The 27,828-nt window shown below is 40.3% G+C and overlaps 1 protein-coding gene across 6 annotated transcripts in view; it reads left to right on the top strand.

Moving 5' to 3' along the window:
• RGL1 (ral guanine nucleotide dissociation stimulator like 1) overlaps window positions 1–27,828 on the top strand; it is a 110,559-nt gene that overhangs the window by 54,206 nt on the left and 28,525 nt on the right. For 5 of the 6 annotated variants that reach the window (XM_042784098.1, XM_042784094.1, XM_042784120.1 and 2 more), the window contains 2 exons: window positions 9,674–9,882; window positions 20,552–20,629. In XM_042784098.1, the coding sequence (XP_042640032.1) occupies window positions 9,674–9,882; window positions 20,552–20,629 (287 nt within the window). Of the gene's footprint in view, window positions 1–9,673; window positions 9,883–16,323; window positions 16,510–20,551; window positions 20,630–27,828 lie in introns of those variants that run through there. The other variant, XM_042784110.1, reaches the window with a different exon arrangement.

Here is a 27,828-nt window from a genome sequence, read left to right as displayed (position 1 = left end):
ACATGGATTTGTCACGTTTTCAGCTGCCATTTTCAGTTTCTGCTGTCTGCTTGTTGCAACAAAACTGTCTTGGTTTGGTGGTCTTCTAAATCTTCAGTGTAGAAATGATATTGCTTATTTTTATAGAGTACTTGTCATCTGTGGACTCTGAAGTACTTTATAGAGGAGGTTGGTGTTAACCTGCCCTTCCATAGATGGAAAATCTGAGGCACACAGGGGTCTTGCACTATGGCTCTACCCAGGGCTAATATTACCATGTCTTGAATATCCAGAGTACTAAGAATCTCTCGAGCCACCTTCAAGGACCTCCCAGGAGGGACTCGTCCTCCTGCAAGACTGTCATCTGAAGAGCCAAACTCTCTATCATCTGTGATTAACAGATGTTCTGCTTTGTGCAGCTAATATTTTTGAAATTAGTTAACATCTGTGAGCAGAGAAAGTAGTTGCACTTCTTGCAAAGGTTGGCCAGTAGTTCTGGCTAAACTTTGTGGTGGCTGAACTGCATATTTGGCTGGGTAAACTGATTTGTCTAATGTTTGATAGATACGGGTTATACTAACTTCTGGGGTGGTGAACAGTAGAAACATCATACTTGATTATGCTGTGTTTTCAGATAATCATAACTGAGGCTTGCATTCTATATGTAAATACAGTATTTGCTGTGCTGTGAGCTTGAACCTCGAAGTATTCCTCCCATGGAAGGCTCAGTATACTTGTCATTGTAATCTATAGTCAGGGTTAGTGAAAGCTGTTTCAGAGTCAAGTGAAATATTTGAGCTGTCTGCCACCTTTTTGTAGCTGTTTTTTCCCCAATCAACTCCCCTTCCTTTCTCCTTTATGGTTCCTAGTAACTCACTCAGCCTGGGAACTGTAAGCAGGCTTTGGCACCTGCAGACTTCCAGGGCAGACTGAGAGTGTGGCAAGGGAGGAAGAGGAGTTAAGATAAGGGTTGTTGGCAGAAACAGTAATTACTATTTACTGTCCTGGGGCACAAGGGAACTGCCCCAGCTGCCTATTTCCCTCTCTTAGGGACTCTTTATAATCCATACCTGTAAAAGCTTTTATTAGTTTTGACAGTTAATCACTGACTGTTTTATGCAAGTCCAAAGACTTGATGTAGAGCTCTTCCCTCATGGAGTCACTATGTAACACTTCCTTGTCTCCAGAAGTCTAAATATTTTAGAAAATGGGCTGAGTTGACTGCCAAAATGGGCAATAAAACCTATTTCCTTGCCTTCGCTCTGGTGCCCTACTCACTTAGCTGCTTATTATTTTATTTACTACTCAGTTTGGTGATTGGACATTTTGGTGTTCCTATGAACTGAAGAGAGGAAGATGCTGAGTTTTACAAAGGTAATTCACCTCTAAAACAAAGAGCTTTGGAAAGATATTAAATATGGGACACACTTGTTTGCTGGGTTAAAGAGTGTTTCTAGTAAATGTCATTTGATGACAGCTATTCCTCAATGTAAGGTGCACATGACTAAGAGTCTTACCTGACTTACTGGTTTCTTTTTCTTACTTTTCCTCTTTTAAATTAGGAACTTGCTGAGCTTCAATGTCCAATCAAATCCACCACAAGGAATATTTATATATACTGACATATTCTAGAAAATAATATGTCTCTGGCACGCTTAAGAGAGAACAAGATTGTGGTGAGCTGTAGAACTGTGAAACACAACAAATAAAAATGAAAAAGGTTTCAGTAATCTGATGTTTCAGGTTCAGTTAACTCAATGAATACAGTAAGTCAGACAGGGAAAAGGGTGACAGGGCTTGTCTTGATTTTGTTAAAAGTCCTCCTAGTAAGAGAGGTGAGAGTCAGGATGACAAGGAACTTCTTGTAGGTAGGAAGCAATGAAAAGATAAGTGCATAAATCATGCAAGACAGCTAGAGATGGAGATCTGGGGCTAAGCTGTTGCGACAATTTTTGATCTTTTTAAAAAGCTTGTAAGCTCCATAGTGAACCTTTCAGAGGACTGGATTCTCTCTGAATAATATAGCTACATTCCTCTGCTGCACGGATGCTTCTAAGAGGTGGGCCAAATTCAGATGAGGAATTTATATGTTCCCATGGATAAATAAGTTCCACCATTTCTAAGAGTTGGACAAGGCCATTTTAATGTAGCTTTGAAAATTCAATTTCTTAATGCACTTGCTTAAAATCCTTTAGATCATGCAGCAAGAGGTGATGTGTAAATTAGGCTGCTTTACTTTTGCTTTGATTCATTTAGAGCTAGTCCCACATAGTTCAGTGATATCCAAATGAGTCTAAATTTGCATAACTTCAAAAGGTGTGAGAATGCACAGCTCAGCACCATGGTATGCGTGTTGCGTGTTGTTTCTTATTTTCCCCAGAGTGGCTTTAAGTAGTTGCAAGGTGCCTGAGTGAAAGGGTTCTAACTGAGCAACAGCATTTGTGCAAGAGGCTTTTTTTTTCTTTTTTGGCTTTTTTTTTTTCTTTTTTTTAAACCTCTAAATCTGACTCACAGCTTTTGTTACTGTTTGCCAGCTCTTCAGACAGATACCAGCCAGACTGTGAGCTCTAAGGTATACCAGAAAATGAGAATGCCTTTTGTATAATGATCATGGAATTAATTGGTCCTGGAAACTCTGGGTTACTGCCAAGAAAGGTTATTTATGTGGTAAGAAAGCAAAGGAAAAGGGTGGAGCTTTGGAAATCCAGGAATACCCCGAGCTGTCGGATGATAGGAAAGCTCATAAAGTTATTTTGGCTTCTGAGTTTGGTGCAGTCAACATGCAGAATTATGATTTTTTTCAGCAGCATCCAAAATGAGGAAAGGGGAGTTAGTGAAGTGGAGGGAGCTCTGCAGAGAGCTCCATAGTCATTATGTTTCCAAGTGCGCTGTACAATAAAAGCAGCTGCTCTTGCAGAGGCAAGCATCTGCGCTGCCTGGAGTCTGCAGGCTGCAAGAGGTCCCACCTCTGGCCACCCAAATCCTGCATTTCAAGTCACGGTTTCCTAGACTGGAAATTCTGCTTCAAATCCAGAGTCTTATCTCATGCAAGCAAGCTGTTTTCCAGGCTGACAGTTTTGCAGAGTGGAGGACAAGGCCAGAGAGAAGAGAGGTGGGATGCCAGGCTCTTAAATACTGCCAGCATTGCAGAACCGATTGTAAGACGAAGCATGGATGTGTACACCCTAACAACACTTGAAATACTTGTGATTTAATTTGATGAACTTAATTCAGTCACTGCTCTTTCTAATGTGCACTGTTACACGGTATTGATAGTGCAAAATTACCACTTTTCAGTTGGTTTAGGGTTGTTGTTTTTTGTTTTGTTTTGTTTTTTTCAATGGTCATGTGGTGCGGATGGTGGGGAGTCAGCACGATGTGTGCAAGTTTGAGTCAGTTCAGCATGATTGTCAGCTGCTGTGGATTTTATCTGTCAAAATAGACAGGGGACAATCTTGCTTTCGTTCTTCTGAGGGGAGCAGACTTGATTATGCTCCACTAAAGTGAATGTTAGTGTTACATAGCATTTTGAAGATATATTATTAAGTTCTGTGTGGTTTTGCCATGGAATCCAGTTGTTCTTCAAACAACTCAGTTTCATGTGTCTTGTTTGTTACTTTAAGGGATGTGTGATTTAAATGTTAAATGGAAGGATACCTTTGTTTTTTCTTCTGTCAGATTAGTGTTATGGATGCTTGCATTTCTGGAGCTTTTGAAACTTGATAATTCCAAGATTTGATTATTTTTTCCCTCCTTCCCCTGCTTTCCCCCCCAAACCCTAAGATGAGTGTAGATTTATGCTAGAGAGCCTGTGTGTAAGAAAGCAATATTCAAAAAACAAGGCCAAAATCACAAAAAGCATCTTGTTCCTACAGTTGGAAGGTTAAAGCTGACTCACATTTAGGCAAGCAGTGAAATGAAACAGTCATTCTTGATTAGGGTGCCTTATTCTTAGTTAATTTATAAGTTACTGCACTTTAGGCAGTTTTATTCCAGCATAGGGTGTCTCTCCAGTAAGTTAATAAAAATAAGTAGAATGGAAAACTCCCCATCTGGAAAAGCTGTAAGTTTCAAGGAAAGTCAAAAGCATTTAAAAATCTGTCAAAATCAGTAGGAACGAAGTCTAAGAGACACTAGTTAGTTAGTTGTTCTTGAAAATAATTTTGCAGAATTTCTAAATAAAACAAGTCTTTAGTAAAGCGGTAATGTTTTAAATTACTAAAACTGAAGAATATTTGATATCTCATTTACTTATTGTTCATCCCATTTGTTTTCTTTTGGCATTTTTTTTCCAGCCTGGCTGGTGAAAAACAATCACATTGATTTTATTCTATAATTCCGCTTTCAGAATTTCAACAGATATTTGCATTAGAAAAAACCTGCAAACCAGTGTTTTTTGGGGGTAAAAGCGATTGTTTCCAGTGATATTTCTGAAATAACGACTAGAATTCTGTATGTTGTTATTTGGGTAGCAGCCTATTTCTGTACTGTTCAGAATTTGAACTGTTGTTTTACCTTGAGTCTCTACTCCCTCTTGCCAGGATGTATCATTAATTTAGCAGATGGTGGGGTTTATAATTAATGTAGAATTCCTTTGAAGGTTAACAGGTAGCATTTGTACCTTTGGCCCATGAGGCTGTGGGATCCAGAACTGTATTTTAGCTGTTACATTGAGTGAAATACCTGGCAATTTTGGGGCACGGGGAGGTTTTGCTTTCTTTTCCTGTCATCGGTAGGCAAAATGGCAAGAAACCAGCATATGTTGGCCAGTTCTCGCAGAGAAGGACTGATGGGAAATGGAGATTGCGGCCTCAAAGGCTGCACGTGGTGTCTCACCGGATTCATAAAGGAGCGTTGCTTTTACCCACCTAGTAACAAGCTGCTTGTAGCTGAGGACCTGCGTACTCGAGCCCTGTGTTGGTGGCTGTAGCACAGAGAAGACGTCTGTTGGGTATTACGCTGATACTCACATCTTTTCCTCATCCTGCAATTGTGCGTGTGGCTATCTTGCGCTTTCCCAAGGCCTTGGTGAGTCAGAGAGATTGTGGGGGGGGTTCAGGAGCCAGCCTGCACGGGGCAAGGTCGGGACCTGAATTGTAGCCAGCTGGGAACCCGAAGGGTAGCTCCTTCAGTACCAGGCGCCTGCAGTTGGTTTTGGAGTCGGTCTGTGTTTGAAGGAACTTTTTAGCCTGAATGTTTTCAGTCTGCATGGAGGACTCCTGTTTCAACAAGAACTGTATACAAGGGTAATGTTTTGTGCTGTATAGCTGTAAAATGATCACCTTAGGAGAGAGTGGGCCCCTCTGAAGGTACGGAATTGCAGAGGATTAGTAAAGATGTTAGAATTACACTAGATCAGTACCTGCACAACCTCAAAAAATGAAAACTTGCAAGAATATATCTTGGTTCAATCTTTCTACATTTGCTTTTGAATGATGCTGTCTATCTGGTAGGAAACTATTTGCTCATCAGTTATGCTTGCAGATTATCAAGGCCATAATCCATTGCCTGAAAAAAAATCAAAGTGAGACTGTTTAAAAAACATAAAATAAATTGAACTATAAAATGCCATATTAGTTTATTCTTAGCCTTGTAGAGGACCAAGAAAATCCTACTGAAGCCCTGATATGTTGGGGTCTAGCATCTTTGTTAGACTGCTGGATGCTTTGTTGAAGTAGATGAGCAGAGCATTTTTTGTTGTTTTGAATCACAAAGCCATGCAAAACTTCTGGTGGCTTTAATTGGTACCATGTAACGGTGATCACCGCATGCCACTGTCAAAACTTGCAAAGAGCTTTAGGAACATCTTTTAATAGCAGTAGATACAGTATTCTTCTGAGCAGACAACACAAAAGTGAACATGAAAACTCTTTTGCCTTTGGGTAGCCTGGTTATGTCAGTGAAGAGATGGCCTCTTGATTAAATCCAGACTGAGCAGTTTCCTGTTAGCATGCTAACTCAGCCCACAATGTCTTATTCTGAAAGTCTGTTATTGAGTCTGTCTGCCAAGTCCTTTTTCCTTTTAAACTTACAGGCTGAATTGCTAAAATAATACAAATACAAACAATCCCTAAAAGTCTCTTAAAATGATTTCTAGCAGTTTATTGTTTTGCTGACAAACTCAGTTTTAGATTTTCAGGGTTTGGGGTTGTTTTTTGTTTTGTTTTGTTTTTTGTTTTTGTTTCTTTTTAAAACATTCTCCCAACATGATGTCTTGAGAAAGTTGCAGTGTTGCAATTAAGGGAAAATTCTGTGCATGTATCAATCTTGGAGGCAGATTCTGCCCTTGGTTGGTACGTAGTCACATCAGTGAATGAGAGGTTTTTACACACACTGAGTAAAATGTGGCCATAAGTCAATACATCATGAGTTGGGCAATCTGCTGGATAGAAAATTAATAGTTAAATACAGTGGTGCAGACTTTATTCCCTGTTTGAAAGCACTTGTATTCTGTAACTAGTTATTTTCAGAAGTCTATTTTAATTGCAAGATGAAAAGTCAGCAAGAAAACTTAATATTTTTTTTTCCCCGGGAATGTTTTGCTTAAGGAAAATTTGGATGGAGGAGATGTGTAGTGGTGGTAACATATCCTCTTAGCCTTTGTGTAATGGTGGGGTTGCGCTGGGGTAGCAGTGGGGTGTGATGCAGTAGTACTGTGCATTGTCTTGTCTGTTTATAAAAGACATTAATGGGTTCATGACACAAGCCCAAGCTACCCAGTTTGTAATTTCACAATCTGTTTGAACAGATGTAAACCTGCGATGCTTCCAGAAATTGTCTTGCAGCTTGCACCCAAACCTGTGTCAGCCTGTGTGTTTCTGTAGCCGTGGGGTGAACTTGTGTGGCTTAAACCCGAGCCCACGGAGCGTTTCGGTGGGACCAGTTTCACAGCCCACTTTGCTGGAGCAGACGGGCAGAAAAGGGCCTCTGGGAATGGCTCCTTTCAGCAGCTTCAGCTCAATGTGAAGTGGTGCCATTTTGCAGTTGAGATGAGGCTGCAAGTTTCCTAGGGCCTCTGCTTACCTACTGGGTCTGTGCTCGTCACAGTCTGTTGACAGGTCCCTGTGGCTTGATTCCGACAAGATGCTCCTGGATCTTTCAGGGCTTCCTACAGACAGAGGCACTTTTCTGCCAAAAAACCTGCGCTTGGGCCCACTTCTTAGAAAGTCCAGAACATCGTAGGATACTGCTATTATTCCTGATTTTTCTTTCCCTATCAAGTCTGGGGGTTTTAAAAATTGTTTTTGTGTTGTGGGTTTTTTTTGGTTGTTTTTTTGTTGTGGTTTTTTTTTTGTTTTGTTTTTTTTTTTTTTTTTTTTAATACAACAGGCTGTATTTTAATGTAACAATGAGAGTTTGTTGGACCTCATTAAGCTGGGAAATGAGATGTCCTCGTGCAAGAGTAGCAAATCTTTAGACTAATATTAAAGACATCTATATCGCTTGAAACAAAAAAGGGTATCTATTATAAATAATTCAAAAGCAATGGAAGGTAGTGATGTAAATATGGAGTGGGTGGGTTATTCCTAATTATTTTATGAATAGATTAATAGTTTTTTCATTGTGTTTTGTCAGCATGCCAAGCCAGGGTCAGTAGTGGCCCTGAGTCATTAACATGCTGTCTTCATGTCCCTCAGTCTAGTACCGAGGGTAACGTTGGAATCTTGTTAGCTTTGTTTCTAACTCAAACCTTAGTAGGCTGTTTCTGGAGCAAAACTTCTGGTCAAACTAGCCATGTGTCTGAACTTCATATTCAGTTCTGGTTGTGTTCTGTCAGGATGAATTTGAGACGTGTTAAGGAACCATGGGGGAACCCAGAGTATGGATTGTATTGTTACTTAGGGGAATCTCTCAATCTGTATAAAGAACTGACTCAATATTCAAAACCCAGAAGTGCTGTTAAATTATAAGATATTACTGTAAGACTGGGAAATCTGAACTAGTGACATGCTGTTACTATGTGGTATGGTGCTACAGCAGAAGCTGTTACCCAGGGGGGGAGGCTGTGAGTCAGAAGAGAAGCCATCACAGCAGTCCCAGCTGAAAGCTTACCCTGGCTGTGTATGTGAGGAGGAAATCTGCAGTGGCGTAATGTTGCAATGAAAATGAGTTGGACTCCTTAGTTTTCATCCTGAGATTGCAGGAGAGTGGATGATGCACAGACTAAGCTAGACTGTTGTGTGCTCATTCCCAGTACAAGTTTATGTTCCTGTAGTATTTTTCTACTGATACATTTAATTTAACCTAAAAAGCTTCAAGATTTTTTTTTTTTTCCAGAGTCTTGAAATATTTCATGGTGGCCTGATTTTTCCTTTGCATAATGCCATTAATCCTAGATAGGTAAAAGGCTTGCCTTGAGATACTTTCTAAACTCAGTAAATGTGAATAAAAGTAACTCTATACTTCAAAAAGATATTTCATTCATTCATATGACCTTCCAATAGTTTATTTACATAAATCATAATGACATCTGGGGATTTTTGACAGGATTTTTCTTTTCACTCACTGGTTGCAGACATTCAAATGGGCTCAAGCCATTTCTTTCTCTCAAGAAAAATGACTTCTTTTGTTACTGGAGTTTTACTAGTGCTGGTGAGGTGTGATTATCATGATTAAATAGTGATTATACACGCCATGCAATTGCGATCAAGGTAAAAGAGCGGGTGCATCAGCATGTTTTTCCTCAAGCTGAGATTGCCGTACATCAGTCGATCCAGTCCCCATCAAACAGCAGCAATGGAAGGGGACCTGTGCGTCTCCCCATGCTGCCTCTGTAGAGTTCAGCCTTTTTTACACAAGTGGTCTAAGTGTTCTTCTAGTCAAAGATAGCCAACTCAAAAGGTAGAGGGAAATTTTCTGTTAGATTGCTCTTGTTGATGCTTTTTATTTATAATCCCATTTTTAAAGTTTCTATCACACGTACTTAACAAAAAAAGTATTTAAGCCAGTCACAAAAATAGTTTTCTGAACTGTCCTCTAAATAGTGGTAGAATTTAAGGGACTGTTTCTAGTTATTTCAGACCTTAAAGCAGACTGTAAGCATTAAAACCAAATGCTGCTTAAAAAACACACACCCCCCCCAACACCAAACCCTAGATTTGTTGACAAATATTGTGCCAAACGGAAACTGTAAGAGAAAATCAAAATGTTATCATGGCATGTTTGGAAGATGACTTTGACATCCTCCTTGCAAAAGTATCATGAAATGTTTCGTATCCAAATGTGCTCATGACCTTGAGTTCTGTGTGGCAACCCAAAGTTGGTATTTTTAACAAGAGAGTCACAAGTGCTGATGCTAAAGTTGTGGTCAGTTTCCATGTTTATTCAGAAGTTAAGTGAGACACTGAATTACTACTGTTGTTCCCTCCAGTAATATTATTCTTTGTGGGATAATGGATTTTCATTTAGATAATAATATATGTTAGGATCATAAGATAACTTAATAGCAGTTGGACTATAAATGATTTTGTGGAGCATGTCAGAGAAATATTTTAAAGATAAACTTTAAAAAAACCTCTGTTATTTGATATAGCATTTGGTGTTCAGAGAGCCAAAATTGACAAAATTGTTTAGTAACCAAAGGTGGAGTACTCATGTGAAAGATGGAACTTAATCTGTGTTTCATTGTGAAAGCTGTGTCATGGATCTGGCTTCTGTCTGATTTTTGTGCTTTGTTTTTATTTCAACTTTGTAGGCTGGAGGGGACCAGTTACCTCCAGAACATACTGTCAGCCAGTATGAAACACGCAAGATCAGGACAATAAAGGCTGGAACTTTGGAGAAACTTGTGGAGAACCTTCCGACAGCTTTTGGAGACAATGATTTTACCTACATCAGTATCTTTCTCTCAACATACCGGGCTTTTGCTTCTACTAAGGAAGTATTGGAACTACTCCTTGACAAGTAAGAGCTAGTATATAATGGAAACTGAGCCATCATTTACATGATAGGGGGGTGTTGTCAGGAATTTCTTCCATTGCTTTTAGTGGACATGGACTTAACCCAATGGACAGATGTCAAGAATACTGCAAAATTCAGAATTTCAGCGTAAACATAAAATGTGTAAATACATGCTGCCCATGTCCCAAATCTCATCAAAGCATAGTCACCAGGCAGGGAAAGTAAGAATGTCTGACTGCTAAGGAACCAAACTGGGACCAACACAAGGAAATCAATATATCTTTCCCCCCCAAACAAACAGAACGCATGGGCTACAAAGTCATGCCTAGAACAGATTCCTGCGTTTTGCTGGAGATTGATATTTTCAGACCTAAATCTCCTGTTTGGGGGCTGCTGATTTGAAACAGGTATTGTACAAGCATGAGAAAGAATTCACTATCCCCCTTCTAATACTTCACATGAACATGCAGTCATTAATTTTTACAGACAGCACATGAACCACATAATGTTATAAGAATAGCTTTTATGGTAAGACTGTTAAATCACATCTGCTCTATCTGTATAAATGCTTAGAACCCACAACATTAGTTTTCTCACCCTAAATTCTAATTGAGACATGATTGAGTCAGAGGTGATCTCATTTGGGGAGTATCATATTTATTACATTTTCAAAACCAAGTGACGTACAGAAACAGTTACTCTGGCATGTAGTAATTAGAACACGGGAGTAGCATAAAACTCCTAGTTTTTAATTTGGGCTCTCCCACTAGGTAGATAAGGAATAAGGCATGGATAAGTTATCAGTGCTTTTCTTTTGTATCTGAAAGGAGTATAATACTACTTGCTTTGTAGGGATGTTAGATGGCTCAATTAATAACAATGTTGAAATGCCTCGCTGCCAGTCCTGCTGTGGTTTAATACTAGCTAGGGTTGTGCAAGTGCGGTAACTTCACGGCCAGGTAAGAAGTCAGATGAGGAAAGAGCAGCCACCCTGGGGAACAGACTGTACAGTTAGATTTACTGCTGTGAGCTTTACCCCTCAGTCCTTACTAACACTGACATAGAACGTGAGGAGCAATAAAAATTGACAGTGCACATTATGCAAGAATGTAAAAATGTTGAGGAATGGGTAATTGATTCTATACCCTCAGTTTTGGATTCTATGTTTTGGACATATGTATCTTTGAAGAGTAAAATATGAAAGGACACCAAAGTTGTGTGGATTCTAGTAACTTTTAGAGAGGAGCTGACTTGCCAAGTGACAGTGTGTCATGATAATCTCTTGCTTCCTAAGCATGTAAATTGCCAAAGAGCCACAAATTTATAGGAGAAACCAATAGATGTATGCATATACATTGTCACTTCTAGCCAGTAATGTTTCACGTGTGATTTATTTTACCTACTTTTATAAAGTAATATATTTTTAACAGAAGAAGTTGGAATAAATAAAATAGTAGCCTTTGCAATGATGCTTTGCCTGAAATGGCTATTTTAAATACATTCCCCTAACTGTTCAGTTTTTGTTGCTCTGTGTTGGTGGGCTGTCAGACTGCTCTTTCAGGGTTCTTATGTATTAACCAATGTGTACCTGGGGAAATTTTCTTTCTTTAATCAATGAGAACTTGCGAGTAGCTCTAATAATAGTGAATCAGTCAGTCAAAGGTGGCTTCAAGGCCAATGATATACACCTTGCTTTTCAATTAAAGGCTCTTAAGTTGTCTTAAGACAACTTTTTTTTTTTGCTCTTAAAGTATATTCATATATCCTGCTTAAATGCCCAGAAGGCATCCTCTCTGTGCATTCCCCACCCAGCTCAACACAATTTTGATTTATAGTAGTTTCCATTCTTATTTTTCTCTTCCTGAGGTATTTCACTAATGCAAATAAATGTCCTGCCTGGAAGTGTGACCTCATTTCACAAATCAATGTACAGACATGCCTAGAATTGTTTGCAACAGCGCCCACCCTGAAGACCCCTTACTGTCAACAGATGGTAAACAGTGAGAGGAATAGACTATGCATGCAGATACTTCAGAGGAGTGTGCTGAGGCAAACAGAGAGGAAGGGTTTAACTCCCAGGGGCAGTTTTGGAATTCAACCTGGGTTTTCACATATTCATATTTTCACATGTCCATATCTGGTTGGTTTTTGCTGTCCTCAGGAGACAGAAGGCTGTTATGCAAAGAGCAATTAATATATTGGCTTATTTAATTTGTATAATTATAAAAGATCCCGTGTATCTGACAAGCAAGTTTAGAATCTACTATCAAATGTGTTAAGCTGAGTGATCACCAAAGTGATGTTTTTGGAGAAAAGTTGTTGGTGCTGGGAGGCTGCCTTGGGTCCTCGGTGCGGGGCTGGCTCTTCGGTCTGTGCAAAGGCCCTGGGCAGGACGAGGAAAGGGGCCTTGGAATTGTTGGGCTGTTTTGTCCTCCTGCGTGTTTCTGCCCAGAGGACTTGGTGGTGTGTAACCTTTGTGTGGGACAGGTGATCGTTTCATGTGCACGTGTGTGGACCTTGGTTGCCTTACCTGGCTGGATTCAGTGGGTGCTCCGGGTGGTTCTGCCCAGGACACCAAGCCGTGGGTGCTGCCGGAGGTCTGGGCGAGCTGAGGCGTGGGGGAAGGCATGTTGAGCTGAGGTGTCTCTGCTCGTGCCACTGAACGGGGGACAGTGCTCTCCAGAATTGTCAATTCAGCGCTTCGGTGGCTACTGAAATAATTAAATCTCTCTGTAATCGAGGATTGAAGCATTTTAAACTTGAAGATGGGGCCAAAGGGGTAATCCACTGAAACAGCAGTCCACCTTACAGTCAGTTAGCCTTGTTATGGTTCTGATTGTTTTGGGGTGTTTCATAACCAGCCATTAAATTGTTCAAACTCCGTTAGGCTGAACTGTAATAAGGATGATGAAAAAGTCTTTCGAGAATCTTGCTTTTGCACTGAATTTTGTAGAGTTCTCTAGATAAATGGTTCTGTTTTCTTCCTATATTTTCCCTTAGCAAAAAGAATCACAGTAACCTAGATCTAGAAACGTACCAAATTGGTGAAGTGTTGAAGTTATAAAATCAGATACTCAAAGACTAGAAATTTGAGAGGGGGAAGAACTCAACATCTTTATGAAGTTCATCATAATGGGCTTTCGTTTCTACTTCTGTATTGTTTTCTTTAATGTAGGTTTTAATGATAGGATTTAAAAAACAGCCTGAAGAAAGTAATTACTCGTTCTCAGAGAATCATTGGTCATGAGACACCTAAACTCTTTGGGATCCTGTGAAAATGCCAGCACCGTGCAGTAAAGGTTTCTGTAAATTGTATAGCTGGTGCATTTTAGCTCAGCTAACTCTGCAATTAAGTTCTTAATATTTTCATATCTGGGAATTACATCTGTAATATTACAATTGGATTGTAGCACAAAAGAAGTGGCAAGTCTGACTTATGAGTCTCTCTTACATTTTTCTCAGGAGTGTATCAGGAGAGAAAACCAGCCTTGACGGGAAAAGAGACTGAGCTGACAAGGACTAACTCAGTTTTGAAATGTGTGCATAGCTAGTTCATAAGGGATTTCATTTGAGCATCCAGGCAGGAATGAAGAGGAAAATAGGTGTCCTCTTGTAAAGATGATGTGCTTGTTATTCACTGCATTGTTGGCTGCTGATGGAGGGGAAGGATCCTGTGCCAGACGGCTGTGTTCTTGTGGTCTTGAAGAGATTGAGTTCCTGTCCCGTTGGTTTTTGGTAACATGCTGGCGTGGTAGAAGCCCTGCTTTAAGGAGAGACATCCTCCTGTGGTTGGCTTGATGGGTAGGAAGGGAGAACAAGGGAAGGTGATACTGCAGTTTTACTTCAAACAAATAGCCCAAAAGATATTTATAGCAGTGTCTCCAGTAAGTTTGGGTAGTCAGGTTGCTTAGAGCAAGCAAGTCAGGAGTGTACATGACTGTGAGGATGTCAGCCCTGCTCCCTTCCTCTGATGTTGCTTTAAAGAGGTGAAAATGTCAGAAGAGGGCAAGAAAGCACAGGGGAAAAGTCTCCATAGAACAGAACTTTATTTTCTGAGCCCAATTCTGATCTTACGTGCTTGTGTACCTCAGAGCAAGTTATATTGTCTCCTTCAGAGGAAGGGCACGTTGTCAACATTATCCCCAGCCTTTTATAATAAATGATAGAATCCACAGGAAATCCTAGGAGGTCACCACTTCCTTCCCCTCTCACAAATCTAAGGAGTGTAGTGCTTAAGAATCTATGGATGTTTCTCTTGGCTTTTAGAATATCATGGATAATCTAGAATTTTATGGTTTGGGACAGAATATAGATGGAATTTAAGCTATAAAAGTTACGATTTACATGCAGCTGTGGAATATGGACTTGTGAAGGAAAACAGATGTTATAAGGAAAAATAAGAGAGAAAGGGATAGTAATTGAATTTAACCAGCTTCGTTTTCGTCTTTACATTAGTGTAGCAAAGAGTCTGTATTTTTGCAACTTTCTTGTTAGTGATACTCATTAATAATAACAGTACAGAAACAAAAGCGGGTGTCAGTGCATAATCTGCATTTTATAAGTACTTGTACTTTGTTTTCCTGTGAAGTAAAAAAGTAATGAAAAGGACAATCTCTTAAAAAATCAAGTAAGATTTTGGCATCAAGTTGTCAATTTTAGTTTCGTGTGAAGAGCTTGAGCCCCGTTTCTTATTCTTGATGATAGAGCAGGGTTGTAGATTAAGGGAACAATCATGAATGGCAATGCTGAACTTTTGTTCTTTGGTCCAAGGGAGAACAGTGATGTGGCCAGATCAAAAAAGGCCTTTCCATTTTTTACAGGCGAGCAGCTCCTAGATGTAGAGTAGGAGGGAAGAGCATCTGCATCTCCCAGTTGTAGGACACATTTTTTTTTGTTTGAAATTACACATTGACAAACTTCCTCCTAAAGTGCTGCAGAATTGTCTGATGTATGCATTAGACATGCACAAATTCAGATTATACAGAGTGCCCTGGGACTCTTGGAAAAGTGTCCTTGGAAATCTGGATGTGTTGTACCCTAAGAGTGGGGGGGATACCTGTTGGTCATTTGATGTGGTCTGCAGAGTATCTTGTCCAAGCAATGCAAGCATTCACTGAATCGGGACATGAAACGTATATTCTGTCCAAAAACAGTGAGATGCTTTTCCCCTGAGTGACAGAGGCAAATTAAAAAGCAGATGCTGTACTTGAAACTGAAATGTTAGGCCAGGAAAAAAAAAAAAAAAAAAAAGAACTTTTTGTAGGTGTGAATAATTCCGAATAATGGATGCTTTTGATAAATCAGTTCACATTGTGGTGAAGTTTTTGTGAAATCTTCTGGGCAAAACCTTTTTCCCGGCTTGGGCCTTACTCTGTTAAAATAAGCTGTGCTCTGCCCTGCGGGGGGGTGAGGCTCTGCAGCCCCCGAAGGGGCCGTTCTGGGCTGCGCGCTGCCATCTGCATTTCCCGCAGGGCTGCGGAGGAGTTGGCAGGCTGCTCTCTCCCAGTGGGGTGGGATGGACTGAAGGCACACGGGTGCTGCTGGCACTGCCTTTCCTCCTCTTCTCGTCACGTCGGGAAGCAGGAGGAATCCTCCCCGAGCCAAACACGGGTGGCTTTGCTCATGTCCCAGCAGGGATCGCCTGGGTGCACGGCGCTGGTCCTTGCAGGGTGTGTGACCCCCCCCCAGCCCGTGCCACTTGTCATCACAGCCGTGCCCAAAGCAACGGGGCGGAGAGGAGCACAGCCCGAGGGGCTGTCTGCCCTGTGGTACAGCCAGGGCACCGAGTGGAGTCACAGAAAGTATTGAGTGAGGCGCGTGAAAAGGTTTCCATTGTACAATTCAGAACACTTTAAGACCGATGCAGTTCCCCGTGTTTCAATCAGAAAATACTTACTGGGTTTTTAGTGCTATACTACTTATTCTGATGGACCTTAAATTGGGACCTTTGACAACATCCATCTTCACTAAAGTCAGAGATGCACCATTTGTTTTCCGAGTAACTTCTAACACTTCTGGGAGATTGTGAATAAATCTGTTCTTTTCCTCCTCCCTGACTCCAAATTAAGCTTTTGCTTTTTATTAAATTGGAGACTGGAGCCCTATTCATTCTTTTGGCTGGATTCAGCCTGTAAAGGTTTTCTTTTAACATAGAGAAGTCAAACTAAACAAAATCTTGGGCATAAGCTGGTATGTTGAAAAGTGAGGGGGATGACTTGTATTTTCAAAGCTATTTAAGAGTAATTGGACATCCGCATCCCTTTAGTATTCATGGAAGTTTGGCATCTAAATGCAGCAGACGGCTTTGAAAACCTGCCAAGTCTTTAACACTGTATGTTCTGATATTTTCTCTTTGTTTGGTAGAAGTGGGCAGGGAGATTTAAAAGAAAAAAAATCTTGTTGACATTTTGATGTGAAAACACGCAATGGAAGTTCCTGGAGTGAGGAAAAGAAGAGCAGCTCCTCCTGCCCCTGGGCTGTGGGGATACAGCAGGGTGCCTCCGCAGAGATCCTTTGGTATCCCCACTGTCGCTGGGTGTGCTGTGGAATTAACCGCTCACAAGTGTGACAGAAGCCAAAGATGTTTATCTGTCCAGATGAGAGCAGAAACGGGCCAAGTTCCTCTCTTACGTATTTTATTTTGTCCTGGTAAGCGTGTTCCTTGCAACGGCGCTTAAAAGCAGGGCCATACTGTGCTTGGCACAGTCATGTGTAAAGCAGCAACCGGTCCCTACCTTGAGATGTACAGAGGAGGGATTTGATACTGGTGGATGGGAGAGCTAGAGCTGGATAATGACTGCGAGTAACAAGCTAGCTTTACATTTCAGGCCATGCCTTTTGCTGGAGGATGGCTCGATAGAGAGTAAATGGAGAAGAAAATGAAGGTAGAGAGGGGACATAGTAGGAATGAGTCCTTTGGTAGCAAAGCCACATGTTTTGGGACAGCGGCTTTTACATGGCATTTGGCTCACGGTTGTTGCTGTAGCATCTGTTCTTTCCTCTGTGGTTTTCCTCTGCAGCAGGTGGTTTGTCTACTCAACTAAAGAAGCGATTTCTTTTGCATGATTCTATGTGTGTATAATTCAAAACACCTTACGGTTCTTGCTGAGTACCTGTGCTTCCAAGTTGCTTGTTTCAATGCTTACGAGCCTGATTTGGGTTTGGCATTGTTTGGGGCTTTTGCAGAAAACTACCTTTCCTTATTATTTCCAAGTTATTCAGAGTATTTTCCTCCCTCTTCTTCCCTTCCCTTCTTAACAGTTATGCAGGGTTGCATTTTCTATTCTATTTTTCAGTATTTAAATATTCAGTACTACCCATTACATTCTGGTCTCATTTGCTTAGTCAGTCCTTTTGAGTGGAGTCTATAACTTTCCAAACACCAAGCAAGGCTGAAAAGTTCTGTGGGCTACAGGATCCTTTTGTTTCTCATGTCTCTTTTTGTATGCAAAGCATTCATACAAGGCTGTGTAGTGAATGGCTCTTTGTCCAGGAGCTGGTGAGAACAGAGCAGTGGAAGTCTGCAGAAATGCTGTTCTTTACATCAGATGTATCATTAACTCCTCCTAACCCGTATTTAATGACCTGTTGTTCATGCAGAGCTCTTGCATTGAGAAATAGGCAGAGGTTTACATCTGGCAATATAACGAAGCATTATATACTTCTCCAATTTTGTACAGAAAATTTGCCCGCTCTTTATTACTGTGTTATGCATTTATATTATAAGAATCAGCATGTATCTCTAGTGGGATTTAAATGCAAATGCCTAATGTTCTACAAATACATCTTTTATATTTCATACAATACTAGGACAATGACGCTGTGAGTCATCTCAATAAATTTTGCTCTAAGAATTAATGGCAAGTTTTGAAAAATTAATATAAAAATGGAATTCTTATTCAAAACCTGAAGCTTTCTTTGCATATTTCTCCCAGCAGGGGGAAAAATATCTTTTGTCTATTGGATAAGATGTAGTTTAGTCACCTTACCTAGCAGATGGCAATGGAGAGTGAAATCCTCTCCCTTTAGCAACAGGAGAGCGACAGCCACCATAGCATGTAGTGTACATTATATCAGCAGCATGTCTCAATTCTGTCCTGGGCCATCTCCACCGAGAAGGTGTCAGCATAGTTCTCTAAATATCCCCCTCACGCTCTTTTTGTTTCTTCTTGGTAAGACAGTATGTTATCCAGTGTTATAGTATTTGGAAATGCAGGACAATCTACAGGCCTGTAAGAGCAAATATTGAAACCAATACAGTTGAATCTACTAAAATTAGATTAAACTTTACACTTTAGCTTAGCAAAGTATTGGAAGTATTGTTCTTAAGGCTCTTCTGATGTATTCCACCCTTGCAGTAAAGCAGTGGAAAGTATCTCATACAATTAATTGCATTTACTTTGAATTGCAAACACTAGTAATGAGTATTTAGAGTATGACCGAGAGCTGAGAGGGGCCAGGTAGGATTAAGTGGAGAATTCAGGCATAGCTGAGAGTCAGAAAGAAGGTATCTACACAGTTTTACAGCTTCAGTAGTGTGGATCCCAATAAAAAAAAAAAACAAAAAAAAACAAAACCAAAACAAAACACAGGCAGAGTGTGAAATTGCTTGGGAGAATATAGTAGAAAGCACAGAGGCCATCGCACCAACAAATTTCAGAGCAAGACTGACAGCCATTCTTGTGCCAAGGAGTGGTGGTTCCTCTGTGAATGCTCCTGTTGTGATTTACCCTGACCACCGAGGGATCGAGGTGTTACTCAGCATGTTTGGAAGTGGATTCTTACCCCATTGTCAGTTTAGCTAAGCATATTTTTCTTTAGATGCTTGGATTAGCTCTGTGAAATTGCAATGGCAAAATGGGTTATCCTGTATGTACCTCTAAGGACCCTTTCTGTTTTAAGAAGTCCTTAAAACCTACTTTCATATTTCTGCTGTCTTATAAGGCTAGAAGGACTGTTTCAGGATAACTGAGAAGAATTCGAGCCCTTTAAAACATGAGTTTGCAAGTTTTTATGCACGTGTTTTGACTTTTTTTTTTTTTGCTGAACAGATAAAATGCTGAAATTTCCAAAGTCTTGACCGCTGATGTGAGAACTTAGGTTGAATGAGAGACAGTGTGTCGGTCAGACTAAGCTGCGGGGGTCAAGAGTCGTGATTTTGCTCTCAGCTTTGTCACAGATATGTGGTAACAGCTGGGGCAAATAATTTTGTCATGTCTATCTGCAGTTCAGATGAAGATGCAAGATCTGGTTTTAAATGAGCTGTTTCAGAGAATTCAAGTGGTCTTAGTGCAGAACTCTCAAGGCTAAGCAAGCCCAAGCTGACCTCCTTATGACTGTGGCTCTGCTGCTCCTATAAGAGGGATTAGTTGTTTGCCTTTATTAGTTTGTGTTTACTTTGCAGTGCACTGGAATGTAGGCAAACCATCGATCTTTCTCTGCCTCAGCTTCCCCATCCACAGTGGAATCGTCCAACATGAAGCCTTTGTCATAAGATTGTTGAAACTTAAGTTCTTATTTTAAAGTATTGTGGAGTTCTGAGATTGTGAGCCATGGTAGGGCAGTATATGTGTATGAATGTGGTGCACGATGGCGCAAAACCATTTTATTTACAGTCTAGCAGAACTGCTGAGAGTGAGCTTGAATTCAGTTACAGTAGTTGTACAGATCTGGAATTCTTACATATGAAGCCTTACACTGATACTTTAGAGGAGCATAAAGCTAACACCTCTTATTTTTATCCTTTAAAACTTTTTGGATGAATTTGTTACAGTTCTGACATGAACCTTCTGGACACAAACCGACAGCCCACTATATTTTCTCTATCTGAGGTTAGGATGTTGTAGCACAAACACTCAATGATGCACTTGCTCTTCTAACCATTGAGATTAATTGCAGGTGCCAGACACAATTAGTTGAGCACCCAATGTGTAAAATCAGCTTGCCTTATTCTGGACTGTGAGTAATTGTCTGCCTTCATTAAAGGTGGCTGTAAGGAACCATGAAATTCTTCATGGAGCTGTATATCTGAAACAATGGGCACTCCCATTGAAAATGAAGTGCATAATCCTGCCTTCGAGGCACATGCGCTGCCTATGTAGGTAAGAGATTTTGCTTTGCACTGTAGGAGTTGTGCCCATGGTTTCCTCTTTCCCAGTGATATTTCACAGCGCCACGGGCCATTCCCGCTCAAGACAACTGTGTCAGTAGTTTTGGCACAAGTGGGCACTTGCCACCTAGAAAACTTAGTGTGAAATCATGCTTGGAGTTAGAAGAAATGACAAATACTGGAGAAGCAGAAGCTATATTGGAGGAAGTGGTTGTGTTACGGCCTCATTGCACATTGGAATATTGCTCTGGGAAAGGATGGAGTGAGAACAGGCAGAAAGGGTCTTGGAGCTGTGAGCAAAGAAACTGTTTTGGTTGTTCCTCCTGTGTGCAGGCTGCTTCATATAAATTAACAGATTAGGTTGGAAGATACTGGCAGTCTCTCTAGGATTTTCCTCCTCGTAAGTGAAATAATCTGCAGGCTGTTTCATTTTGCCCATCTGTTAAACTCCATGTTTGCAGTTTGAGGTTTTTAGTTGTTGATGATGATTGTATATGGATTATGCTATTTGGGATTTTGCTTTTATTCACTAGTTTCCTCTAAACCACCCATCTCATTTTTCAGGTATGGAAACCTGGAGATCTCAAGCTATGAAGAAGCTGGAGACCAGAATTCCTCCGAATCCAATACAGTACTCAGGACGTAAGTGGGGTTTTGCACTGTACAGCGAGCCCCAGTCAGGATGCGGTATTGGGGGAGGATGTGGGCAGCATAGCTGTTGTTTCCTTTGAAATTTCACAGCACTGTTTGCTTGCTTAAACAGGCTTGTGTAAAGGCCAAATATCAACTGTCTCGTAACATATCCAATAATATAACCAAGAGATCTTTCCATCAGGGAAATTGTCTCAGAATTAAACATGAGATGAACACATCTAGGCCAACATTTTGTTGATTAAACAAAGGAGGAGTGTTTGTTTCCCCTGCCTTATCTATGGCAGTAAATGATTATTTCTTATAACTGACTTTATTGTGCATTACAATAGTGCTTGCAGGCCAGAGCTGAGGTTGTTTCAGGCAACGTGTATGCATATATCTTTTTCATTAGTGCCCCTATGATTTACAGTGTTGCTTTTAGAGTGAAATTTAAATTCTGAAGTCATCCTAATTTGCAAGAAAAATAGCAAAGCTGTTTTGAAATGCATTTTAAATGGAAAAAAAAAAAGTGGTTTAGTTATCCTCCTAGCATCATATGAAACTGTATTTTATCTTTAGATATTGGGTATAAAATGCGCCTTAGGTCATCAGCATTTGTTCTTTGACATCTGTATGATCTGTGGTTTGCATGCATTGTGGCAGTAAAAAGTAGCTGCGTCATTATATTTGATTACAGTATGAAGATGTTTGATTCTTGTCAGCGTTACTGAGGGTTGTTTTTCTATGAATTTATTTTAGCTTCCACCAGTTAAGAAAACCTTAAATTTTTTTATCAGTGCACTGATTTCTCAAAGTGTAATTGCAGAAGAAGCCTTCAGCTTCCTTTTGTTTTGAGATGGAAGAAAAACTTTGAGCTTTTCTATTCTGAGATACACAGTCCAATCAAGACTGAGAAATACACTGCAGTATTTTCATTTCTGAGATTCAGGCAGACTGCTGATTCAAATGACATTCTATTCTACAATATTGGGCCTGGTATTCCCACTGCTTACCTCCATGCTTTTCTGATGGTTTGTGGGTTGGGATAGGGGGGTTTCAAGTCTGGCTTAAAATGGTTCAAATATCCCCAGCCCTGAAATGTGCCATTAACATACTGAACACCTTCTTGTCCTCCATTGTCTGGATGAAGTGGTCAGACAGTGGGGTCGCTTTGCCTTCCATCATCCATGTGGAAACCGTTTTGTTTAACCACCAGAGATTAATTGGTAAAAGCTCCTTGGCTGTGAGGGTTTCAGTAGCTGTCTCTGACAACACAATGAATTATGCTTGCTTGACTGCAGAAGAAATGTAGAGCTTAATTAATGTCTGTAAATGATACAGGATTCTCAAAGGCTTTAGTTAGAAACAAAATGTTATCACTTGTTAATTTGTTGGGTTGGTGTGTTTTTTTTTTTTTTTTAGCACTTAGCAAGGACAGAAAGCTCCAAGCTCTGATGATTTGGGCTGTTGCTCTTGCCCCATGAGACTCAACATGGGAGCTCAATTCTCTGATTCTTTCCTGGCTGCTGTGACAGAGCGCTATCCATATTTTCCTCCCATTTTGCCATGAGAACTCATAGAAGAACAGCTGGTAGTTAAAAATTCATCACAAGCACTAAGAATGCAGTGTTATGTGGTGGGTGGAGGCAATAATAGGCAACCAGTGGGTTCCCACACTCCCATCCAAAATGAGCTCTAGGGTTTCCTCCAGCTTTGGGCAAACCATTTGACTTCCCCCTATCTCAGTCAGTCCAGCCATAACATATGAGCTAAATCAGTACACTTCCTGCAAAATAGATTAAGGATTTATATTGGGGATGAGGAAGATAATTTCACCAGTATAAATCATGTTGGGATTAATCTCCCAACTGCCGTTTCACGGACCCAAAGGAGCTTGATTATGAGATAGAGAGAGAAAAGGGTTGAAAGTAATATTGATGTTGGTATCACTCAGGCTTTGGGCAAAATGCATCAATTTTTTTGTTACACGTGGAGGTGAGCATGCAAGTGAAATAGGATTTAGTAGAAGCATGTTTGTGTGGTGGTGTGTGGGTGTTTTTTTTTAATGGAATTGTTTTTCTACTGACATACACATGGTTTATCATATATCCCCCTGCCTAGTTGCCTCCTGCTACAGCAATGCTGTCTTCCCTCTTGGCATGTAATCATCGTGTAATGCCTTTGCACAGCCAGGGACTGACAAATGGACGGAGTCCGTGGTCTTATTGCTGTGGTAGCACAACTTCTGATAAATTTATCTGACATAGTTTTCATTAATGTAGTCGGCACAGCTAATTTTGATGTTTTGGCCCTTGTAAGATGCCCTTTATGTCTCAATACCTGTTACCCAACTATTTATAGAAAGCTCACCAATGAAGTTGTCCAAGTAATTTGTCAGGTATAACGTGTTTTAACAGATCCTGTACAAATGTGAATTCACTTTCCTGCCTTAAAAATTTCCATTGCTGTAGGTTGCTCTGGCTACTTGTCTCTTGGATATGATTAATGGTATCTGGAAAACAGGTTGGCTTTGTAGTTCTGTTGTGAAACACGTAGTTCTAGTAGTTCAGGTTTTCTCTTGTCTGGGATAATTCCAATATAATTGCATTTGCCTTTTCTCATAGAACAGAAACATGATATAATTGTGCTCTCAGTTTTATATGACTTGGAGAAACAAGAGGAAGAAGCAGTAGAGCCATGTTATTTCTCATCATTAACTGTATTTCTCAGAGGAAAAATATCTCATGGGGAAGCCCATGGTCTGTGGCCAGAGATCTGCATTCGTCAGACTCCTGTTGTGATGGTTCAGATGCTTTAAAAATCCATTTGGGAAATTAGAAATGGGGATGCAATTTAAAGCATTTCCACTGTTTTGACACAAAAAAATGCTGCAGAAGTTAAAAACAAATGCAGGAGAAGAATTTATGACTCTTTAAATATCTCATGGAGCTTTAAAGGAGGAGAGGTTTTTGCAGACTCTTAGGTACGTTGCAGGGGGGGGAATATTGTTGCATGTGGTATACTGTAAGCCCACAGGTTACTACTTTCTGTGTTGAAATTCTCTGTGCTTTTTGTACTTGTAGTACAGGGTTGTGATATATTTTGAGAAGTAAAATGCCTGACATACGTAATTTTTTTTTTTTTTTTAGTTGTTATTATTTTAGCATTGCTCCCAGTGTTTATGTAGCTCAGAACCTGCAAGCCCTGTGCTGGGGCTTGAGTGCACTCGTGGTGCAGCCTCATTTGAGAGACCCGTGGGAGCTATAAACCTACCCTTGCATTTCCAAATTCTGGGCCTGAGCCAGCAGTTACTTCTCACACTTGTTGCAGTGACATATAGTTGTTACTGACCCAAGATCACTTCAGCCATGTTCGGAAACATGCCTTCTAAGGATCCGTTCTACAAAGGGGATTTTCTCCTATTCACTTAAGCATCATTCCTATCATTTTTGGACCGCTAGAGTGGTCAAAAAAAATTACATTTCTCAACAGGGACCTGACTTAATTGCATCTAATGCAAAATGTCTTTCAGGATTTTTATTATTACTGCCCTTTTCTTTAAAACTGTGTTCAGTAATACACAGTTTAAACAAGGGTACTGTAATTTTGTAACTTTAAAAATACATATAATTTGGACCTTAGAGTTATGAGTAGGCTTTGAACACCATCCAAACTTCTGTGAGCTTAAAAAAAGCCTGTCATGCATGCTTAAGTTTTTGGGTTTGTTTTCTTTTGTTTTTTGGTATTAGGACCCACCTTAGCTTTTCCTGTTCAGTAGCTTGCTTTCCACAGTTCCCACTACTTTGTCAGTCAGAAAGTTCATGATCACAAGTAACAGAAGAATAAAGTCCAGGAAAGGTCAGATATTCCAGTCAAATGTCTGAGTTAGATGGACTTCAGCCTGTATTTCCAGAAATATGATGGCATGCCTCTCTTAATTGTCAGATAAGAGACTTGTAAGGAGTAACTTGACCCTCTATCTCTTCCTATAAGCAATTCTTTTTGCTCTTCCTTGCATCGTATAAACAAGATTGCCTGGTGCTGTTTCTCAGTTCTGCATGTTTTTGTGTTGAGGTCTGACAGTGTTGCCTCCTCAGCTTTGTTAGATCATCATTATCTTTGGAGTTCTTTGTGTTCACTTCATGTTTTTTAGGTTAGGACTTATGTTGACTTTCAGAGAGAAAAGGATAGATAGAACACACCAAGACATGTGACAATTCAGGAGAATTTTAAATTGTGTTTAATGTATGTATGGTTTTATCAGCATAAGTAACACAAAGATTTAAACAGGTCCATATGATAATGCACATTATTTGAACTGTAGAGAATTTGTACTATAATTCAGTTATATTTTAGTTTTTAAGTGAGGTTGTATAGTTCAGGTGTGTGGTTTGGTTCACGTCACCTGACAAAGTGAATGAGGGAAGAAAGTAGAGCAAAAAGAAGTAAAGTACTTTCTCTTGTTTGTGCCTGATGTGAAGACTCTGCATGCCTTACTAGCCAGGAGTGATGGGAAACTTAAATGAGATAGTCACATCCAAGAAATATCAAGCACCTCTACATATTCTGTGAAGGGGATCAGCAAGCCAAGCAACTAATGCTGTTTGGGGACTTCAGTCCTTCTGAAATGGTTGTGTGTATTGCCTAGGAGATAGTCAGAAACAATGCTTTTGGTGATATGACCTGATCACAGTGATCTCTATTCGGAGCAGGAGAGTTCCTCAGTTAACTTTTAACTCACTGTTAAAAGGTTGAGTTTTGTATGCAGAATGATCTGTGAAATAACTTGTGCCCTATTTGCCTCTCCCTGCTGAATGATGGTGTTAGTTTTGATCTCTGAGCAATCCACTACTGGCAGACAACTATACCCAAACCACAGGCTCCATGAATTTAAAAAGGTGATGTATTAAAGGAACAGAACATTTATTTCCCAGAAGATAGGCATTAAAGACGTGGCTGGAGCTGGTTGAGGACAGAGAAAGAACCATAAAGCCTTCGAAGTGTAAAATACCATAGCTGCTTGTACGTTTTGGAAGTCAGTAGCTTCAGTGGCTACTGAGATGCCTCTGAGTAATGTGAGGGTCCGAAACAGTGCTGAGGCCATGTCACTGAGATGACTTGCTAGGCTTGCAAGACCTGGAGAGCTGATGCAGCACATCACACTTCATAGATAAAAGGTGCTGAGAATGCTGTCACGAGTTTTAAAGATTTCTGTCAGTGAAGTTCCCAAAAGTGATTCATTCCTGTTCAGCACACACAGCAAAATGTCCAGCCTGGAGGTCCAGGCTTGCCTGCAATGTTCGCATTCAGGGAAGACTAGTTTTATGTCAGCTGGATCTAGATACATGAAGACCTCGCTCAAACATACAATAGTATGAACCTGAGATTACCTGTGGGAGAGGTTTTTTCAAAAGACAGACAATGTTGCCATATTGGTCCATGGACTTGAACCATGATTCATCATCATTTGTGTGCTTTCCAGAGGTCTAACACTGGTATGTGTTCTTTAAAGATACCCTTTAGGCATGTTGATAAATATAATGGGGAGAGGAAAAAGTGTGCCATCTCCCCCTGTACGTAGAAATAACTCTTGTGCTTGCAGCTAGTAAGACACTCCACAGCCAGGGCAAAGGCGATGAAAAGGAAAAGCTGTGCTGTAAAAAGTGAGCCATGTTCTGATCCTTACATTTACACCTCTCCTTCTGATAAAACCAAAGAAAGTTTAAGAGCTTTTATAAATCCCAGTTTAGGTTATACTTCTCAAGGGTACTAAAGACATAGTGGTAGATCCAGAAAACTGGTCTCCTGGTTGCAGTATGAGGTTTCAATGGGAGATTTTAATTATATTTTTTTTTTTTTTTTTTCTTCCTTGGCTACACCATATACTGACATCCCCAGTGCTCTAAAAGGGAGGAGTCTTACTGGAGTTGGACCAGCTGAATGAGAAGCAGAAGCAGTTTATGTAGTACAAAAAGTAAAATAACTTTAAGCCTTCAAACTCTCCTCTTCTGCAGTTCCAAGGACTGCCATGGTTGAGTCCTGAGGCTTTTAAATCCCAAATGAGCTTGAGTAACAGTAAAAGTCATTTGAAGCCTCCTCTTGGAGTATAAGGTTGTGGTTTCCTTCTGCTACTGGCTTTTGTTTGCTGGTTTGGAATAGATTGGTGTTGCTCTCCCTCAGATGAATGACAGGCCACAGAAATGAATCAGAATACTCAGGGCTTTTTTTGAATGTCAGCTCTTAGTTGCATCGCCTTTATTATCAACATGTGGAGTTTATTTGTTATTAAAACTTGGAATGTGGTGTGATTGAAAATGGCAGACAAAGCAACTCGGAGCTAAACTGAAATCTCCTTGTTTCATTCCACCACAATTGGGTCAAACAGTTCAAATAAAGAAAATCAAGGAACTGTTTGATTACCACATGGCATGTCTTGCATGTTTACCCCTCCTCTTCTGCATTACAGTAGCAAATACTGAAACCTTCAGTGTAATACTGCAGCATTTGAAGTCTCTCGTAGTGATAAACAAGCACGTTCCCATGGCTTCTCGTGCATTTAGACCTTCCTGACAGAAAACTTGTCCTTTGTTTCCTACTGAAGTTATCAGCCCTGCTGGAAAACAATGTGCACAGTTACAGTACTGCGGGAATAAAACTGGTCCTGAAACATTGTACTCCAGGAGAACAGACACTGAAGGAATGTGAGACAAATGGAAGAAAATTGGCTGGAAGGTTCTGATGCCTGGGAAATCCATGGTGGGAGGCAGTTAAGAGGCATCTGGGAGAGCAACAATCAGCATTAATTCCAGTAAAGCCAATTAAGCTAAAACAACAGCAGAAACCAACGTGGTTACATGAGAAGCAGAGTCAAACTCAGGGCAGTATAAGCAAAGGAAGAGTGGGAGAGTTATGAAAACAACCAGAACCAAGCAAAAAAGAATAATCAGAAGAGCAAAGAAAAATAATGATTGGCATCTCAATTAAAACAAAGAACAACTAGCAGAGCTATTCCCTTAGTGACTTTACATGCATCCCAGCAATAGTCACACCGTATTCTATGCAACTGGTTCTTCCCAAATCAAAAGAACAGATAATTTGCTGAAAGTCATCAGCACGTTACTTATAAATGGTCTGGGTGTAAGAAACTACCCTTACATCAGCCTCTGCTTGCAGTTCACATACATTTTATCACTGATTCAAAGCTGAGA

This window comes from Tyto alba, unplaced genomic scaffold, assembly GCF_018691265.1.
Source record: "Tyto alba isolate M040663 unplaced genomic scaffold, T.alba_DEE_v4.0 Super-Scaffold_1000006, whole genome shotgun sequence".
Classification (NCBI taxonomy): Eukaryota; Metazoa; Chordata; class Aves; order Strigiformes; family Tytonidae; genus Tyto; species Tyto alba.
This window is presented reverse-complemented; position numbering and strand designations above follow the sequence as displayed.